The sequence below is a fragment of the Eptesicus fuscus genome, chromosome 8 (assembly GCF_027574615.1).
Source record: "Eptesicus fuscus isolate TK198812 chromosome 8, DD_ASM_mEF_20220401, whole genome shotgun sequence".
Taxonomy (NCBI): domain Eukaryota; kingdom Metazoa; phylum Chordata; class Mammalia; order Chiroptera; family Vespertilionidae; genus Eptesicus; species Eptesicus fuscus.
In genome coordinates this window covers 102739994-102759754 of record NC_072480.1, presented here as the reverse complement: position 1 = coordinate 102759754, position 19761 = coordinate 102739994, and the positions used below count along the sequence as shown (strand labels likewise).

The window sequence follows — 19761 nt, the reverse complement described above, 5'->3', positions numbered from 1 at the left end:
CACAGGCCCGGGTTGCGGGCTCCATCCCCAGTGGGGGGCGTGCAGGAGGCAGCCGATCCGTGATTCTCTCCCATCACTGGTGTTTCCATCCCCCCTCCCTGCCCCTTCCTCCCTGAAATCAATAAAAATACATTTTAAAAAAATAAAAATAAGCTGCGTCTGTCCCACCCACCAGGTCACACCCGGGCTGTGTCTGTCCCACCCACCAGGTCACACCCGGACTGCGTCTGTCCCACCCACCAGGTCACACACAGGCTGCGTCTGTCCCACCCACCAGGTCACACCCGGGCTGTGTCTGTCCCACCCACCAGGTCACACACGGGCTGCGTCTGTCCCACCCACCAGCTCACACCCAGACTGCGTCTGTCCCACCCACCAGGTCACACCCGGGCTGTGTCTGTCCCACCCACCAGGTCACACCCGGGCTGTGTCTGTCCCACCCACCAGGTCACACCCGGACTGCGTCTGTCCCACCCACCAGCTCACACCCAGACTGCGTCTGTCCCACCCACCAGGTCACACCCAGGCTGCGTCTGTCCCACCCACCAGGTCACACACGGGCTGCGTCTGTCCCACCCACCAGGTCACACACGGGCTGCGTCTGTCCCACCCACCAGGTCACACATGGGCTGCGTCCCAACCTCCACAGAAAGTACACGAGGACACTAACATCACTGCAGACGTCAGAACAAAGCACCCCTTTTGAAAACAGCCCAAACCCCAACAACCAGAGTGGACGTGGCACAGCCAGTCACCACGGCAACCCGGGACCTCACACACCAGACCTGCCTCCGCCCCGTCCCAGACTCCACGCCTCAATCCCTGCATCCCCTGTTGGACCCTGAGGTCAGAGTCACACACACACTCCCCTCCAGCGTGGTCGTGGGCAGCTCGGGGCCTGTCCTGTCACGTGGTCTGTGTTACGTCTTCCTGCTCGTGGTGGGCTCCGGACTCACACCGCCCCTGAGGGACAGCGGGTCGCACTGTCTGGCAGGCCCGGCTCCATCTCAGCGTGCAGGGCAGGTCACTGTGCACACCCGATCGTCCAGAGGACGGCGATGTGCTTTCTGAAACACGCAGGAGAGCAGCTCTCCCAGGCCTCTGAGGGGCTGCGTTCCACATGTGCGTTCCCCGCTGCCGTGATGTCGGCCCCTTCTCCTCTGCCAATACCTGTGCTCGCCTCGAGCCGCCTACCGGCACCCTAAAACACTCGTTTACTCGTCCCGTGAGCTGGCACCGCACGGGCTGGCCCGGGTACGTGTCGTAAACCGACGGCCGCACACACACCTGCTTCCTGTGGCTGCTGCGCAGGAAGGAGCGGGGGACCCCGTTCCTGCCCTCGGAGTCGCTCTGCTCCCCGTAACTTTCAAACTCACTGGAACTCCATCCGTACTCCAGGGAGCTGTTTCCGCCCTCGTCTCCGTTCTCGACGTCGTCGTAGATCATCTCATCTGAGGCGCAAGCACAGGATGAAGTTAGGAGCGCACACCTCACCCACTACCGATTCCTGCAGGTGCCTCACTTCACCACGTGGCAGGGGGAGCGCTTCAGAAAGGCAGCGGGCGGGGCAGGCTCGGGGCTGCCCCTCCGGGAGGCATCAGGTGGGACCTGGGGGGCTGGAGATGCCTGGGCTTCCCAAAGCTCTGACACCTCAGCCCCGTCTGTATCCTGAGGCCCCTGGTGCTGCACAGAATCCACAACGACCCCAACACGAAATCCACAGTCACACCAACACGGAATCCAGTCACACCGACACGAAATCCACAGTCACACCAACACGAAATCCACAGTCACACCAACACAGAATCCACAGTCACACCAACACGGAATCCACAGTCACACCAACACGAAATCCACAGTCACACCAACACGGAATCCACAGTCACACCAACACAGAATCCACAGTCACACCAACACGAAATCCAGTCACACCAACACGAAATCCACAGTCACACCAACACGAAATCCACAGTCACACCAACACAGAATCCACAGTCACACCAACACGAAATCCAGTCACACCGACACGGAATCCACAGTCACACCAACACAGAATCCACAGTCACACCAACACGAAATCCAGTCACACCGACACGGAATCCACAGTCACACCAACACAGAATCCACAGTCACACCGACACGAAATCCAGTCACACCGACATGGAATCCACAGTCACACCAACATGAAATCCAGTCACACCGACACGGAATCCACAGTCACACCAACACGGAATCCACAGTCACACCAACACGAAATCCAGTCACACCGACACGGAATCCACAGTCACACCAACACGGAATCCACAGTCACACCAACACAGAATCCACAGTCACACCAACACGAAATCCAGTCACACCGACACGGAATCCACAGTCACACCAACACAGAATCCACAGTCACACCAACACGAAATCCAGTCACACCGACACGGAATCCACAGTCACACCAACACAGAATCCACAGTCACACCGACACGAAATCCAGTCACACCGACATGGAATCCACAGTCACACCAACATGAAATCCAGTCACACCGACACGGAATCCAGTCACACCGACACGGAATCCACAGTCACACCAACACGAAATCCAGTCACACCAACATGAAATCGACAGTCACACCAACACACGAAATCCAGTCACACCAACACGAAATCCAGTCACACCAACATGGAATCCACAGTCACACCAACACACGAAATCCACAGTCACACCAACACGAAATCCAGTCACACCAACACGGAATCCACAGTCACACCAACACGAAATCCACAGTCACACCAACACAGAATCCACAGTCACACCAACACGAAATCCAGTCACACCAACACACGAAATCCAGTCACACCAACACACGAAATCCAGTCACACCAACACGAAATCCACAGTCACACCAACACGAAATCCACAGTCACACCAACACGAAATCCAGTCACACCAACACGAAATCCACAGTCACACCAACACGAAATCCATAGTCACACCAATGACTGTTGGTCAGAGACCTTCCCATGAGGAAATTTTTTGTTTAGATAAATGTAAGGGATAGAAATGTTTTGGGTGGATGGATGGATAGTAGATGGGTAGATGGATGGATGGGTGGGTGGGTGGGTGGATGGATGGGTGGGTGGGTGGATGGGTGGGTGGGTGGATGGATAGTGAATGGTGGATGGGTGGTTAGATGGATGGATGGATGGGTGGATGGATGGATGGATGGACGGTTAGATGGATGGATGGTTAGATGGGTGAATGGATAGGCAGATGGATGGAAGGGTGGATGGATGGATGGATGGATGGATGGATGGATGGATGGATGGATGGATGGATATGGATGGGTGGATGGATGAATGGATGGATGGATGGGATGGATGGATGGTTAGATGAGTGGATGGATGGATGGATGGATGGATGGATGGATGGATGGGTGGATGGATGGATAAATGGATAGATAGTGGATGGGTGGTTAGATGGATTAATGTGTGGATGGATGGATGGATGGATGGATGGTTAGATGAGTGGATGGATGGATGGATGGATGGATGGATGGATGGATGGTTGGATGGATAGATGGTTGGATGGATGGATGGATGGATGGATAGATGGATGGAAGGGTGGGTGGATGGATGGATGGATGAATGAATGGATGGACAGTGGATGGGTGGAGAGTTAGATGGATGGATATGTGGATGGATGGACGTTTAGATGGATGGATGTTTAGATGAGTGGGTGGGTGGATGGATGGATGGATGGGTAGATGGATGGAAGGGTGGGTGGGTGGATGGATGGATGGATGGATGGATAGTGGATGGGTGGAGAGTTAGATGGATGGATGTGTGGATGGATGGACGTTTAGATGGATGGATGTTTAGATGAGTGGGTGGGTGGATGGATGGATGGATGGATGGATGGATGGATGGATGGATGGAAGGGTGGGTGGATGGAAGGGTAGATGAATAGTTAGATGGGTGGGTGGATGGATGGATGGATGGATGGATGGATGGTTGGATGGTTGGATGGATGGATGGATGGATGAGTGTTTGGATGAGTGGATGGATGGATGGATGGATGGATGGATGGAAGGGTGGGTGGATGGAAGGGTAGATGAATAGTTAGATGGGTGGGTGGGTGGGTGGATGGATGGATGGATGGTTAGATGGGTGGATGGATGGAAGGGTGGGTAGATGGATGAAAGGGTAGATGGATAGAAGGGTAGGTAGATAGATGGATGGGTCAATGGCTTAATAAGACTATAAATAATCTGCTCCCGGATTGAAAGGACTCTATCACCTCGGCCCCTCTGACTTGGGAAGGACACGCCACGGCAATGACACACGTGTCCTCACAGGGGACTCCTGCTCTGCATTCTCAGAGAATCACGCTTGTGTTTGGTGGGTCCTCTCTTCTGTTTTCTGTCTCCTGGTTCCAGTGTGTGTGTCATTTTTACTTCTTCCCTCCCCTCCTCTGACTCTGCCGAGTCGGATGCTGAGCTCATTATTTTTCATTCTTTTTGTTTTTTTAGCAGATGCCATAATCTCTTTAATTTCTAACTATTCTAAATCCACTCTATAAATTCTTATATAATATTTTCATTATTATTCAAGTTAAAACATCTCCTAACTTCCACTCTAACTTCATCTTTGGCCATGGGGTGTGTGTGGTCATGTGACTTTTTAAAAATTTATTTCAGAGAGGGAGAGAGAGAGAGAAAAAACATCAATGATGAAAGAGAATCATTGGCTGCCTCCTGCACACCTCCTAATGGGGATGGAGCCCACAGCCCGGCCATATGCCCTTGACTGGAACGAACTGGGGACCATTCAGTCCGCAGACCGATGCGCTATCCCAGTGGTCAGCAAACTGCGGCTCGCGAGCCACATGCGGCTCTTTGGCCCCTTGAGTTTTTAGCAAAGGCCAGCTTAGGAGGAACCTAATTAAGTTAATAACAATGTACCTACCTATATAGTTTAAGTTTAAAAAATTTGGCTCTCCAAAGAAATTTCAATCCTTGTACTGTTGATATTTGGCTCTATTGACTAATGAGTTTGCCTATCTACTGCTCTATCTACTGAGCCAAACTGGCCAGGTCATGTGACTTTTGATGTTCAAATGTGCGTGCTTATTTTTTCCTTGCTCTATCAGGCTTTCAGCGAGCAATGAGGCCTGAACACCAATTCTCTGGCGTTTGTTAACATCTGCTTTGGGGCATACGACTACGCAGTCAGTTTTCAGAAGCGCCCAGGTGTTTGAAAAGCTGTGCGTTCTGAACCTATTCGCTTCAGGATTCCATGTGTGTCTTTCGAGTCATCGGTACACAATTATGTACTGATCTGTCACATTTTGCTTTACATATATTTTTGGTTTTTTAAAATATGTTTTTATTGATTTCAGAGAGGAAGGGAGAGGGAGAGAGATAGAAACATCAATGATGAGAGAGAATTGATTGGCTGCCTCCTGCACGACCCCCACTGGGAATCGAGCCCACAACCCTGGGCATGTGCCCTGACCGGAAATTGACCTCCTGGTTCATAAGTCGACACTCAACCACTGAGCCACACCGGCCAGGCTGTTTTACATGCTTTAGGCCATGTTGCTGGATGCACACACATTCAGAACTGTGACATCGTTCTCTTGTAGAGGAATCTCTATCTAGTCGTGTTGTATAGCTAACACACCATATATTATCCAGTTGTACTGGCTATGTAGTGGTTAGCATTGTCTTACATTCCTTTTTACGTACAAATGCTTACATACCAATGTCCTGTGTCCTTACATAGTTCTCATAATACATGTCTGGCTTTGCTATGTTATTCAACCTGGGAACCTCTGTTCCTGGTGACTGGAGCCCAATCATCTATAATAATAAAAGTGTAATATGCTAATTAGATCAGACGTCCTTCTGGATGACCTTCCAGACACGCCGGGGCGGAGGGAAGCCCAGGTCCTGGGTCCCGGAGGGAAGCTGGTACTGGCAGCTGGGGGAAGGAAGGCGTACTCTTGCACAAATTTTGTGCACCGGGCCTCTAGTATCTGCTGTGAGTAGCAATACACCAGGCTCACTCTGCCATCTTCCTGCCACGCCGTTCGCCGTGCTCTCACTTTACTCTGTCTTGCTGGCTGCCAGTGTGGGCGTCGCTCCACTAATCCTGAAGTTAACTCCTCTCTTTCTGGCCTTTCAGCGGGAACCCATGAACTGCAGGCCTGGCCTGTCACAGAAAAGCCAGCGTCTACACGCTTCTCCTGAACACCGCACGGACGGTCGGCCTCGCTGCCGGCTCCGCTCGCTGCCGACTCGTGCCGTTCCGACGACGCACTGACCTGTCGGTTTATTTGCTCACTGTTCTCTCCGCTCCCCATTATGTTCCGCATCCTTCTCCTTGAAACAGGAACGACACTGTTTCTTCAGAGTCTGTGCGTGGGAGAGCTCCGTCTCCATCTCTTCTTTAAGAGGTTGCTTTGGCCGGCGGTGGAAAGCCGGGTAGAGACGGCGGGTTTTCCTCGGCGCTCTGCGCGTACCACCCTGCCGCCCCCCAGCCAGAGACGTCGCCCCTCCTCCCGAATCACGGCTCCTCGTGGGCACCGGGCCGGCCTGCGGCCTGTCGGGGGCTCTCCGGGACGCGGTGCCGCAGCGTCACCTGCACGGGCCCAGGGTGGCCTGGGCGATGCGTGGCCCACTCCGAAGCCGCACTTCTGCCATCTGGGAACTTGTGTCTTCCTTTAATTCTAGAACATTCTTAGTCCTTTCTTCTATTTTCTCATTTATTAGATGTGCGCTGGAGCATCTCACCTACATGTTCCCGACCTTTTCATTCATACTTTTCATATTTCAACTCTTTCTGCTTCTTTAGGGAAATTAAGGTAACAACCCTCTGGTCCTAGCCGGTGTGGCTCAGTGGATAGAGCGTCGGCCTGTGGGCTGAAGGGTCCCAGGTTCGATTCCAGTCAAGGGCACATGCCCGGGTTGCAGGCTTGATCCCCAGTGCAGGGCGTGCAGGAGGCACCTGATCAATGATTCTCGATTCTCTCATCATTGATGTTTCTCACTCTCTCCCTCTCCCTTCCTCTCAGAAATCAATAAAAATATATTAAAAAAAAAAAAAGATACCGACCCTCTATGAAGTGCTGTGATGTAAACGCACACAGGTGCGCCCACCACATGGATCCAGCGAGACACTGTGAGACACAGAGAACATGGACGTGACACACCCAGCACACGCAGAGGAGTGTGTACAGGCGGCATCTGCACGCCCGGGAGAGACGGCCCACCGTCTCCCGACACGCAGCGCCGGACGGAGTCCCACCTGGCTCGGAGTCCGACTCCTCTCTCGGGACGTCGTCATAAATGGCTTCCTCGGGGTCTGCAAAGAGAGGGGGACCGGTGAGGACAGCCAGACCCGCCGAGCGCACTTCCCGGGGCAGGGCCCGGTCCCCAGGGAGCCGGCCATCCCGCGGCCGTCGGCGCGGGCACACGGCACCTGCCAAGCGTGAGCACTATGGTGAGGGCCGGGCGTGTTCCTGGGGGTGAAGGAAATCCCTCTAAAGCAAGCGTGTCAAACCCCAAGGCTAACACGGGCCGGATAAGCGAGGCATGTGGCCCGTGGGCCGCGAGTTTGACACGCTTCCTCCAAACGGACCGGCTGGCGGCATCCCCACAGGAGCTTTGTGGGGAGCTCCGTGGGGAAGTCCCGAGGGTGCGCTGTGGAGGGTCGTGGAGGACACGCGACGTGGGAGAGTCATCGGCTGTCGGAAAGGGCGGTGTGACGTGGACTTCGCCACACGTCACTGCTCCCACGTGGAAACCAACCACCAGGCCACAGGCCACAAAGCAACACCGGGAAGAAAAGGAGGGGGGTCCCGGGTCAGTCCCTGACCTGGAGCCACGTGGCGGATGCCATCACCTTTAGCCCCGACGCAGGGCACGAGGCTAACGGGCTGAGCCGGCACCAGCGCGGGCGCGGCGAGGACCCGGGCGGGGCAGCCCTGGCGGGCGGGCGGCGGCTTACTGTCCATCCAGGCGGTGTTGGCGGGATCGGCCACCCAGCGGGCGAGGGCGCTGTCCCCGGCCTGGGCCCGGTCCTCACTGCGGAGAGCAAACGGCACGTCACCCACAGACCGTCCTGCCCGCCCTCGCTGCCGCGGTCCCCGAAGCACACGGGCCCCCACGCGTGCCCGCGGCGCGTTCCCCCCACGGGCCCGGGTTCTCCCAGGCTCCGCGTGCTCTGCCTACCGCTGAACGCCCAGCTCGAGGGGCGAGGGGAGACTGCCCAGGAGGGGTTCCCCTGGGCACCCCGAGCAGAGGAAAGGCCAGTCAGTAGACCAGCTGGGAGGACTCCGGTGAAATCGGGCTTAAACAAAGTTCAATCTTTTCCTTCCCACCCAAGGGTCCTAAGAGCCTTTGTCACACCACCGCACACGGCGCGCCTCCCCGAGGGAGGCTGGGCCGGCCCGGCTCCTTCCGTTCGGCTGCGGCCTCATCGCTCGTCTCCCACACGGAACAGCACGAGCGTCTTGCCGTCCTGTGTTCAGGGGACCCGCGTGGGGGCCCTGACGAGAGGGCAGAGGCTGACGGACAGCGGTGAGCAGCCGCGGGGGCCCGGCAGCCGGCACCTCCGCGCACCGGCCCCCCGGCCCTCGGCGCCAGGGGCCAGTCGTGGCTCAGGACGCCCTGGAAAAGCCACTCGGTACCTGTTTGCTGGGTCCTCGGAACTCAGACAGTTGCACTGGCCGTCTTCCCCCACCTCGGGCGTCTCTGCCAAGAGAGAAAAGAACGCGTGTTGCTCGAGGCCGATAAACATGCAGGTTGATCTTCACCCCTAAAATGATTTCCTCCTTTCCTTGTTTCTGACCAACGATCGCGTATCTTAGCAGGAAGGTGGGTGAGTGATGGATTCGAGGTGTTTTAGGGTTCAGATAGAATATCTTCCACGTGGGGTCACACTACAGAGCGATGTCCCAGGGCCGTCGGAAACAGCCAGAAATAAAAGGGCACCCCAACAAGTCCCGATCCTGGGACACAAGGACCCTCGGTCCCAGCGGCTCTCCCGGGAGGGAGTTCACAGGGAACGTGAGGCCCCGCCGCTCCGTACGTCTCCCCGGAAATGGGATGGGATGCGTTTGGAAGTGTCTGCAGGGCGTCCTCGGGGAGTTGCAGGCGAAATGCTAACACGCTGCGGACGGGTCACGAGCGTTCTCGTGTTTTCACATCACACAGTGCTTACGAAGTCTCGTACTTCAGAGATATGAGCTTGTAAGAACACGTAATAAATAACTTCAAATGCAACGGGTATTTAATTTAAAGCGTGCCTTTAACATGCATGTAAAACGTTTTCTGTACTCGTTCGAGAGAAACTTACCTGGCCGCTGGGTAAAGCGAGCGATAAAACCACTGGTCCGCGGGGTGTTAGGTTGGTGATAGTGGACAACCAAACCTGCCCTGCTCTCACACATGCACACACTCACACATACACACACACTCACACATACACTCATGCACACGTGCACACACTCATGCACACACATTCCCACACATCATATGTAGTCATGCACACACATATACACATTCATGCATACATACACTTATGAGCACACACATTCCCATGCACACACTCATCTACACACGCATTCCTACACACACACACTCGTGCACACACTCATTTCCACATGTATACACTCATGCACACACTCACACATACACAGCCACACGCACATATACACTCTCATGCACACGTGTACACACTCATGCACACATATTCCCACACACCATATGTAGTCATGCACACACATATACACATTCATGCACACATACACTCATGAGCACACACATTCCCATGCACACACTCATCTACACACGCATTCCTACACACACACACTCCACACTCGTGCACACACATTCCCACACACCATATGTAGTCATGCACACACATATACACATTCATGCACACATACACTTATGAGCACACACATTCCCATGCACACACTCACCTACACACGCATTCTTACACACACACACTCGTGTACACACACATTTCCACACATGTATACACTCATGTGCACACTCACACAGACAGCCACACCTCCGTGCTTGCACACACACATACACACACACACACGCACACTCACGCGCGTGCGCACACGAAGTCCGTCTCGCACGGGGCGGCGGTGCAGGGAGAGGGCCCACCTTCCTCGTCCAGGGACACGGCGCGCACGATGACGGGGCTGGCGTAGGCGGGCAGGAGCGCGGGCAGGCTGGAGGGCACGGCGTAGCCGCAGGGCACGGGCACCGAGTACCCGCTGGGCACGTGCAGGCTCACGCCCTCCTCCTCGGCCTCGGGGTCTGGGGGCGCGGGCTGCTCTTCCTGGAAGGGCGTGATGTCGATGACGGAGTAGGGGTTCACTCTCGCTGGGGCCCCAAGCTTGGTCGGTTCCACCGGCGCGCCCAGGTCGGTCCCCGTCCCGTCTTCCCCTCCTGGAGGCAAACCCAGCGTCAGGCCCACGCGCTCAGGCAGCAGTGCGCCCCCCCCCCCCCCCCCCCTGCCCCGCCCCCCCCCGCCCCTGCCCCGCCCCCCCAGCGCCAGGGCTCCTGGAGGGCCCCTCTCTGGGCAGACAGACGGCGTGCAGGGTGCACCCCCCGACCTCGGGGAGGGTGAACTTTGGGGCAGGAGGGCCCGTGGCCTGGTGAGAGGCTCTGTTACAGGAAAAGCAAGGCTGGCCGACCCGTGCACGGGCAGCGGTAAGCAGCCGGCCCCGCCTGGCGCCGACAGGTCAAGTCCTGCGTCGGGTTCCCGAGCAGCAGCCTGACCGCTCCCCGCCGGCAGCGGCACCTGACGAGGCCGTGCCCATCGGACACCAGGAGCACCTGTCCCGCCCCGTGACGAGGTGAAGAGCGGGCATCGGGTGAGACTGACAGTCTGGAAGCGGCGTGGGTTCCAATGCACGCGGCCCGGGTTCCATGCCGTCGTTCCACCTCCCGCCACATCACAGAGGCACACCTCCCTCAGGGCCCCGGCCCAGCGGGCCCTTCCTGCCGTGGGGGGGGGGGGGGGGGGGGGGCGGGGGTGGTGGCCTGGGTCCGAGGGGCCACCGGGCACTCACCGGAGCTGGTGGGGGCGGCGGCTCCCACGTGCCCGGCCTCGGGGGCGCCCGGGGCTCCTCTGTCGGCTTCTGGAACCTCATCTCCGCTGTCAAACTCGAACTGCTCTCCCTCCTCCTCCTCCTCCTCATTATTGTTCGTATCGTATTTCACTTCATTTCCTGCAGTTTAACAGAGATGACGTGGTCACAGGCATGACCAGAGAGATGACGTGGTCACAGGCATGACCAGCAAAGCCACTTCCACGTTCCGGACAGAGACGGCTGGGTTCGAGGTGCCGGCCGCCCCTGTGCTGGGGGAGACCTTCGGGGCTGGGCTTGGGGGTCGGCGGCTCTGACTTCCTCTCATGGGACCCACAGCTCCCCCTGGGAAAGGAAGACGAAGGACGGGCACTTTCCTCACCGGAGTCCTTCCCCCGCGGACCCTGAGAGCCAGTGGGCACTCTCTCCACCCCCCCCCCACCCCCCCACCCCCGGACCCTGAGAGCCAGGGGAGCTCCCATCCCAGCGGGCGCTGGACCACAGGGGGCGGGGCATTTAAGTCCCTGGTTCCTGTCCCTGGGACACAAGGACCCTCGGGTGGAACCTGGGCCTCAAGATTCACCACCCCCTGCAGCTCTGTCCAGGCTGCTCTTCCGGGAAGCCTGGAGGCCGGGAGGCTGGGGGGCTGGGAGGCCGGGAGGCTGGGAGGCTGGGGGGCTGGGAGGCCGGGAGGCTGGGAGGCTGGGAGGCTGGGAGGCAGGGAGGGCAAAGTCCTGCGGACGTGCCGGCTTTTACAGCACAAACCACAGGTCCCGCGGACTATGTGGCCGCAATCCCAAATCACAGAGCGGGCTCTCTTTAAAAGTTTGTAGGGAAAATACATTCCTGGAATTGAAAGGGTGCACAATGGCACTGCAAGCCTCCATGCTGGCCTGTGTCCTGTGTGTGTTACATATAAAAACACTTAAAGATTAAATGTATAAATATTTTCTTTAAAAAGAAATGGGTGAAGGGATCAAAAGGTACGAACTTCCAGCCCGGCTGGTGTGGCTCAGTGGTTGAGCATCGACCTAGGAACCAGGAGGTGACGGTTCGATTCCCGGTCAGGGCACAGGCCCAGGTTGTGGGCTCGATCCCCAGTGTGGGGCGTGCAGGAGGCAGCTGACCAGTGATTCTCTCTCATCATGGACGTTTCTCTCTCCCTCCCTCTCCCTCCCTCTCCCTGACGTCAATAAAAATAAACAAAACACAAACAGTGACAACCAGAGCAGCCCCTCCGGAGGCCGCTTCCTGCTCCGCCAGCCCTGGGGGGAGGGCGCATCCCAGCGCGTCTCCTCTCCAGGAGGAAGCAGACGCTTCCTTTCCCCAGGGCGTGAGGAGGGAGGTCCAGGCCGGGAAAGGGGGGCAGAGTCCCGCCCTCCCCTGCCTTCGGCAGTCGGTGGCGGGGACCCAGGGCAGCCTCACCCCACTGTCCGTGGCACACGGGACCCGCGGGACATTCGAGAACACGTCCCCCAGCTTCCCGTGCTTTAAAACGGTGACAAACACTGAACGGGGATCCAGAAAGGCTCCCGGAGGGTACCCTGAGCACGTTACTCTGAGCAGCGTGTGCGTGCGGCCGTTCCCGCGGCAGCTGCCACCCGAGAGCCCTGCGCCCGGCGTCCTCCGGATCCCTCGCTGAGCATTGTCTTCAGGAAACAACTGGAAGGCGTTACGAGACTCGAGTGTCAGGACAGTTTTAAGAAACAACCGGAGGTTCTCATGACGAAAGATCGTCTTTCAGATTAGGACCGTGGTCGGCAAACTGCGGCTCGGAGCCACATGCGGCTCTTTGGTCCCCTGAGTGTGGCTCTTCCACAAAATACCACGGCCTGGGCGAGTCTGTTTTGAAGAAGGGGCATTAGAAGAAGTTTAAGTTTAAAAAATGTGGCTCTCAAAAGAAATTTCAGTCGTTGTGCTGTTGGTATTTGGCTCTGTGGACTGATGAGTTTGCCGACCACGGGGCTAGGACACCCTGCAATGAGCCGCTACGGGCGATGAAGCTGCGGCTGAAGGTTCTCGACACCATGGAGGGCGCTCCTGACCAGTTACATGAACGCAGTTTTTAATGTGTCTCTTCGCGCTCATGTACTAGAAGATAAGGGGTACGGGGACGGAGTGGGGGCTGGGCCCGGGGTGCCGCCATGGAAACCAGTCTGGTGATGACACGCGATCACCCTTGGACCCGCAGTCCCACTGCCGAAAGCCAGCACTCAGACGGCCTGCGTGCCCCGCGCTCACAGGACGCCGAGGGGGGGCGCACCCGCGGGTCCGGGCCGGCCAACGGGTAAACAGAAGGTGCCCGTCGCCCACGGGGGGAGGGGCCTCAGTCCTGCAGCGGAAGGTGGCGCTGCCGCGGGCGGCCACACGATGGGCCCGGGGACACTGCCCAGCGCGAGGGCAGCGCAGAGACCGACACGGAGCCCACTCGGGGCCCTGGAGCCGGGATTCGGAGACAGAGGGGATGGCGGTGCTGGGGCGGGGCGGGGGGGGGGCCGTGTTTAATGGGACGGAGTTTCAGGGCGGGAAGACGAGCGTATGGAGGTGGGGGTGACGTGGCCCCTGACCCACCGGGCGACCCACCGGGCGGCGCCGCGCACTGTACCACCAGAGGAGGACCGAACCTCCCTCCTCGCCCCCTGAAGTGACTGCCACAGCGGCCGCCTCTGCCGAGCTGCAGACACAGCGGGACCTCGGTTCTCGGACTTAATTCGTCCCGGAAGGCTGTTCGAAATGAAATCATTTTCCCCATCAGAGATCACGGGAATGGAATTAGTCCATTCCGGACCCCCACCTGACCCCGTGTTAACCTTCCTTATTGTCAGCACACGTCTCCTGCACTGATTCATCTATAGATAAACACTTCAAAACAAAAAGGGCAGGAGAGCCCTAGTCGGTGTGGTTCAGTGGCTAGAGCGTCGGCCTGCGGACCAAAGGGCCCTGGGTTCGATTCTGGTCCAGGGCACGTACCTTGGATGCAGGCTCCTCCCTGGCCCGGGCCCAGGTCAGGGCGTGTGCAGGAGGCAACCAATCGATGTGTTTCTCTCACATCCATGTTTCTCTCTGTCTCTCCCTCTCTCTCCCAGTCTCCCTAAGAATCATGGGAAAATATCCTCAGGTGAGGATTAAGCCAAAAAACAAACAAAAGGGACATGAGCTATAAATGAAAACTTAATCAAAGGAGCGGAAATGTACGGTAAAAAATGAAAAATCCTACCTAATAAAAGGGTAATATGCTAATTGACCGTACCTTCGCTATGCCCACAGCCAATCAGGGTGCTATGCAAACTAACCCATTAAAGATGGCAGCCCCCACGCACTGCCCCACCCCCCTTCGCTGAGCGGCTGACAGACCCTGGCCGGCGGGAGGGGCGGGGCCTCCCACCGCTCCAATCGCTGAGCGGCTGACCCCAGCCAGCAGTGGGAGCCCAGATCGCTGCTGGCGGCACCGCCCTGGGCCAAGCCCTGACCCTGAAAGAAGGCGGAAGGTGGTGGCCAGAGTCAAGGCCTGGGTCCCTGGTGCTGGCGGAAAACTGGTGCAGGCAGCCAGGTGAATGAAGGTCTATTGCACGAATCTTCGTGCAAACGGGCTTCTAGTTAATAATAAGAAGCAACAAGAGTCAAAACCCACGCAAACATTCACAGCTCACACTCCTGGGATATCAACCACGCGAGGCAGGCCGTAAGCTGGCTCCACTCCCGCGTCCCTCCTTTGTCGCCCGAGGGACGCGTGACCGATCACACGGGTGCGGCAGGAAAGGGCGTCGGGCTGAGAGGCGAACTGGCCGAGATGGGAGACGTTCGAGACCCGAGGGCTGACTGTCACGGGCATTTTCTCTGTGTTTTCCTGCGTTTTCCCAAGTTCCCGCCACAAGCCCGCGCTCGCCCCTGGTGCTCCTGCGTCGCTAAAACACAAGGCCGCCGCCCCCAGAGGTGGCCAGAGCGTGTCAGTCCCGTGACTCAGCCGGGCGAGGGGCCCTGCCCCGCGTGGTCGCCCCTCGCGCCCTTTCCCACCAGCCCGCGTCCCGCCGCCGGAGAGCAGCGTGCAGCGGGGAAGGCTTTGGGCTCCGAGACGAAGGAGTCGCCTTATTCACCAAAGAAGCTGCGAAGGCGTGTCAGCGCCATCCGTCTCCTTCTCGGAACACAGACGTGTCCAGGCCACTCCCCAGATCCCTCGCCATCTCCTAAGCTCTCGGTGCCCACAGGGAAACGATGCCGCCCAGCACCCTGGCGCAGGCCTGTCTGAGGGACGGCGGGCACGGGCCCAGACCGCGGGCCTGCCCCCGAGCCACACGCGGCTCCTTCTGCCGGCACCTGCCTCCCCACGTCACAGCTCACGCTCTGAGCTTTAACGATTAGGTCACCCCCCCAAGTGATGTCTAGGAAACTGTTTCTTAGACAAATAGAGCTTCGAAAGGTGTGGCCCAAAACCAGCTCCTAAATACTTGTGACGGGACGAAGCCAAGAGTGAGCTTTGGGCCCTAAAACGCACGCCCCCCCGCCCCATGAAGGGGACAGCGGGGTGCCCAGTGTCCTCAGGTCTACGTGGGCACTCTCACCCCCACCCCCCAAACAGGAGGCAGCGCCTCTGTAGGTCACACCTGGGAAGGCACGAGCTGCTGAGGACAGCTGCCCTGTTCACCACGTGCCTCGCATCTCCTGGGTGAGGCTGGCCTGCCAACTGCTCACTCCCCAGGCACTTGTGCAAAGAATGAATGAGTGAGTGAGTGAATGAGTGAATGAATGAGTGAATGAATGAGTGAGTGAATGAGTGAGTGAATGAGTGAGTGAGTGAATGAATGAGTGAATGAGTGAGTGAGTGAATGAGTGAGTGAATGAGTGAATGAATGAGTGAGTGAGTGAATGAGTGAGTGAGTGAATGAGTGAATGAATGAGTGAATGAGTGAATGAGTGAATGAGTGGAATGAGTGAGTGAGTGAATGAGTGAATGAGTGAATGAGTGAATGAGTGAATGAGTGAATGAGTGAATGAGTGAATGAGTGAGTGAGTGAATGAGTGAATGAGTGAATGAGTGAATGAGTGAATGAGTGAGTGAATGAGTGAATGAGTGAGTGAATGAATGAGTGAGTGAATGAGTGAGTGAGTGAATGAGTGAATGAATGAGTGAGTGAATGAGTGAATGAGTGGAATGAGTGAGTGAGTGAATGAGTGAGTGAATGAGTGAATGAGTGAATGAGTGGAATGAGTGAGTGAGTGAATGAGTGAATGAGTGAGTGAGTGAATGAATGAGTGAGTGAATGAGTGAATGAGTGAATGAGTGAGTGAGTGAATGAGTGAATGAGTGAATGAGTGGAATGAGTGAGTGAATGAGTGAGTGAATGAATGAGTGAGTGAGTGAGTGAGTGAATGAGTGAGTGAATGAGTGAATGTGTGAATGAGTGAATGAGTGCATGAGTGAGTGAGCGAGAGAGTGAACAAGTGAACAAGTGCGTGAATGAGTGAGTAAATGAGTGAGTGAATAAATGATGAGCAGATGAGTGGTTTCAAATATTTTCCCGCCACGAACATTAATTTCCCCCCCAATAGAACTGCAAGTAGAACCCCAGTCAGCAGAATGGAATAAAAGTAATACAGAAATCCCTCCGAAGGTTTAAGTCTTCCGTTAAACCACGGTGCCTCACGCAGCGCCTCTGAGGGGCCAGGGGCCTGGACGCCCGGATGCTGTCCCTGCACACGGACGCCGGCCCCGGAGCTGTGGGAGCGGCCGCTGCACCCTCCCAGCTGGGTCCGTCCCCCGGAGCACGGAGCGCACCACGGCTGCCTCAGAGAGCACGCTGCCGTCCGCATCCCTGTCCCGAGGGCAGGACCCCAGGCGCCAGGCTGGGCCTCGCTCGCGGTGACCTCATGTGCCCTGACCGGCAATTGAACGGTGACCTCTTGGTGAGGGGGCGACGCTCAATCCACTGAGCCACACCGGCCGGCCCCCGTGGCACATTTCAGTGGCAAAGAGGTTTCTGCTTCCCACGGTGAGTCACACACGTGAAAATGCTACGGTTCCGATCCCACGGATGCTAGTCCGTTAGGGTTCTGGGCGGCCCACACAGGGGAGGGGGCCCAGCTGCCCGTGCCTGAGCCAGCCAGACCTGCAGCCACCGTTCCAGCGTCCCCTCTGGCCCTGGTGACACAGGCCTGGCCCCCAGCGAGCGCCCGCTGCAGGGCTCGGGGCAGGGACCGGCCACCCCGCTGCGCCCACAGCCCTCCCGGCGGCTCCGCCCACTCACAGCCTTAGCGCCCACCCAGGCCAGCACCCAGGCCAGCACCCAGGCCAGCACGCGAGGACCAGTGAGAGAACACGGCTTTTCAGCCCAGAGAGAAACGTCATCCACTTTGTTCCGAGGCCCAAAGAGCAGAGTTAATTACAATATGAAAGTTTTATCTAAGATGCAATGTTTCTCTTATGTCTGATGAAGGCTGTTCTGTTTTTAAATCTTTTATTGTTTAAAACAAAGGAGTGTTGTAAGGGGCAGCTGCCCTGGGCCTCCAACAAGGGGCTGCTCACAGGCCGCCGCCTCCTCCTGGCCCTGGGTGGCCCTGGGTGGCACAGCCTGTGCTGAAGGGGAGGTCCCCCAGATCCAGGCCAGCCCCCCCCCCCCCAGGTGTTCTCCTCCCAGGTCTGAGCTCCCTGCCCAGGCACCCACATCCCGTGCAGTGCAGCACCCTCACCAGCACAGACACACAGACCCCCTGACAGAAGTGGGAGCCAGAAATGAACCCCTCAGTATGACACCTCCCGGGTACCCCCCCCCAGGGCAGGAACAGCTGGGGCAGGTGTGAATGCGGTTCACCGCCCGCCCCACCCACCCCCGGGCTCCCCGCAGGGCTGGGAGCTCAGCATCCTCGGGTCGCACCCGGAGCTGCGGTTTGGGGAAGGGCCCCGCCTGGTGAGGCCGCAGGAGGGCACACTCGGGGTGGTGGCCGTCCTGTTTGTGAGGGCGGTGGAGCAGCGCTGGTCTCCCGCATTCTCCGTTAAACCAGCCACAGTCAGACCCGGCCCAGAAGCCCGAACAGCAGGACGCCCACAAGGAGGAGCCCCGCAGCGATGAACCCGCAGCGAGAGCGCACCGTCTGGAAGCCTCCAGCGAGGCGCAGCCTTACCTTCCGCAGCGGCAGTGGGGGCAGGCGGCTCCGGCTCCGGCTCCGGCTCCGGGGGGTCCATGCTGTGCAGCTCCGGGAGCCTGGCCCTGGCCCTGGGCAGCCCTGTGGGAGGAGAGAGGCCGTCAGGGCAGGTGCGAGCTGCCCTCAGCCCACAGGCGCCCCAGCGCCAGCGCCAGGGGGGACGCTGGGTCTCAGTCACAGCCACACGAGAGAGCTCACCCCTGCCAGTCAGTCACAGGGCCACAGGACGGAACCTCCGGAAATAACCAAAGGAACCCAGGGTCCCATTCCTGCCTCGCCCAGCGGCAGCCAGGGCTCCCCACCGGCACGGGGTCACCCCCAGAGCCCCTCTTCCTCCGGACTCAGGCCAAGGGGAGACGGGACACACGGGTACATGTGTGGCTTCCTCTTCCTCCAACCAGCACTGAAATATATTTTTACTAGAGGCCCGGTGCACGAATTCATGCATCAGTGGGGTCCCTCGGCCTGGCCTGTGGGATGGGGCTGAAACCGGCTCTCCGACATCCCCTGAGGGATCCCAGATTGCGAGAGGGTGCAGGCCAGATTAAGGAACCCGACCAGTGCATGATCGGGGCTTAGGCGGGACGTGGGAGGTTGGCCAGCTGGGAGGGACCGCGGGAGGGCTCCAGGGCGTGTCTGGCCTGTCTCACTCAGTCCCTATCGGCCGGACCCCAGCAGCAAGCTAACCTACCAGTTGGAGCGTCTGCCCCCTGGTGGTCAGTGCACATCATAGCGAGTGGTTGAGCGGCCTTAGCATATCATTAGCATATGTCATTTTGGTTGGTTGAATGGATGACCAGACAACCAGACACTTAGCATATTAGGCTTTTATTATATAGGATTGATTTCAGTGAGGAAGGAAGCGGGGGAGAGAGAGAGAGAGAGAGAGAGAGAAGCATCAATGATGAGAGAGAACCATGGATCGGCTGACTCTTGCATGCCCCCTACTGGGAATCGAGCCTGCAAGCCGGGCATGTGCCCTTGACCGGAATCAAACCCGGGACCCTTCAGTCTGCAGGCGGACGCTCTATCCACTGAGCCACACCAGCCAGGGCCACTGCGGGTTCTGAGTGAAGAACCGTTGCCCTGGACTGAGACCGAGGCTGCCGCTCTCCTAACGCGGTCTCTGCAGGCGGCTTCAGTTTCTCTTTCTGCGTCTCTCGCTGCCCCACGGGCCGCGGAGAAGGAGTCTGAGCAGGCATGTGGCAGCGGCTCCATCAGAAGGCGGGTCCCTCGCGGCCCCATGGAGACAGCGGTTCCCTGTGGCTGGCGGCACCTGCCCGGCTCCCAGCACAGTCTGCTCCGGAGGCCGCTCCCTGCAGGGCGACCTGCATGGGTCCCAGGAGCCGGGCGGGGGGATGAGGGAGGGGGGAAGCACAGAGGGCGTGGGGACGGCACTGACTCCCCAGCCTCACCTCTGGTCCCTCCGCGCGGCAGGGCGGGCTCTCAGTCCCGCAGCCCCTGGTGCCAGCCCGGAGCTGGGGAGGCCCCTTAGGAATCGCCCATCGAGGGCAGAG

At 58.1% G+C, this 19761-nt stretch overlaps 1 protein-coding gene across 2 annotated transcripts in view; it reads right to left on the bottom strand.

The window, feature by feature from the left end:
- Positions 1 to 19761, bottom strand: part of ARHGEF10 (Rho guanine nucleotide exchange factor 10) — a 62769-nt gene that overhangs the window by 37964 nt on the left and 5044 nt on the right. For both annotated transcript variants that reach the window (XM_054720194.1, XM_054720195.1), the window contains exons 2-8: positions 18224 to 18325; positions 11090 to 11248; positions 10176 to 10463; positions 8684 to 8747; positions 8002 to 8078; positions 7300 to 7356; positions 1288 to 1451 (exon numbers count right to left, since the gene is read on the bottom strand). In XM_054720194.1, the coding sequence (XP_054576169.1) occupies positions 1288 to 1451; positions 7300 to 7356; positions 8002 to 8078; positions 8684 to 8747; positions 10176 to 10463; positions 11090 to 11248; positions 18224 to 18284 (870 nt within the window). In that variant the 5' untranslated portion in view covers positions 18285 to 18325. The remainder of the gene's footprint in view (positions 1 to 1287; positions 1452 to 7299; positions 7357 to 8001; positions 8079 to 8683; positions 8748 to 10175; positions 10464 to 11089; positions 11249 to 18223; positions 18326 to 19761) is intronic.